The sequence below is a fragment of the Apaloderma vittatum genome, unplaced genomic scaffold, assembly GCF_000703405.1.
Source record: "Apaloderma vittatum isolate BGI_N311 unplaced genomic scaffold, ASM70340v1 scaffold19825, whole genome shotgun sequence".
Lineage (NCBI taxonomy): Eukaryota > Metazoa > Chordata > Aves > Trogoniformes > Trogonidae > Apaloderma > Apaloderma vittatum.
Window position 1 is genome coordinate 6,037 of NW_009717873.1, and position 332 is coordinate 6,368.

Consider the following 332-nt stretch of genomic DNA (forward strand, 5'->3'; position numbering starts at 1 on the left):
CCTGTAAGAAAGGAGGGGAAAGGCTGGCAGTGGGCATTGCGGGAGGATTTATTCATTAAAATCAGGTAAATTATCAGGTGGGAACAGTCATGTCCTCCCTTTGTGGCTTTGCCAGTGGAGAATAAACCATCGAACCATTTAAACAGGAGTGGCTCCATTTTCCCGGGAGAGCTTGGGGACTGGAGCTGTAAATAAGTGGAGCCCCTCGATTAACCCAGCCTGGTGGTAAATCCCTGGGGACCCCGGGTGGTGTCTGCCCTCCCTTCTCCTGTCCCCACAGGAGTACCCGCTGTCAGCCCTGGCTGGGACCTCCTGCCGCTGCGGCTTTCCCA

At 55.1% G+C, this 332-nt stretch overlaps 1 protein-coding gene across 1 annotated transcript in view; it reads left to right on the forward strand.

The window, feature by feature from the left end:
- WSCD2 (WSC domain containing 2) overlaps positions 1 to 332 on the forward strand; it is a gene marked incomplete at its 5' end in the record, with an annotated part of 7,189 nt that overhangs the window by 1,904 nt on the left and 4,953 nt on the right. Inside the window, 1 exon segment of the mRNA XM_009870071.1 lies at positions 281 to 332. This exon segment is cut by the window's right edge and continues 114 nt beyond it. Within this exon segment, the coding sequence (XP_009868373.1) occupies positions 281 to 332 (52 nt within the window).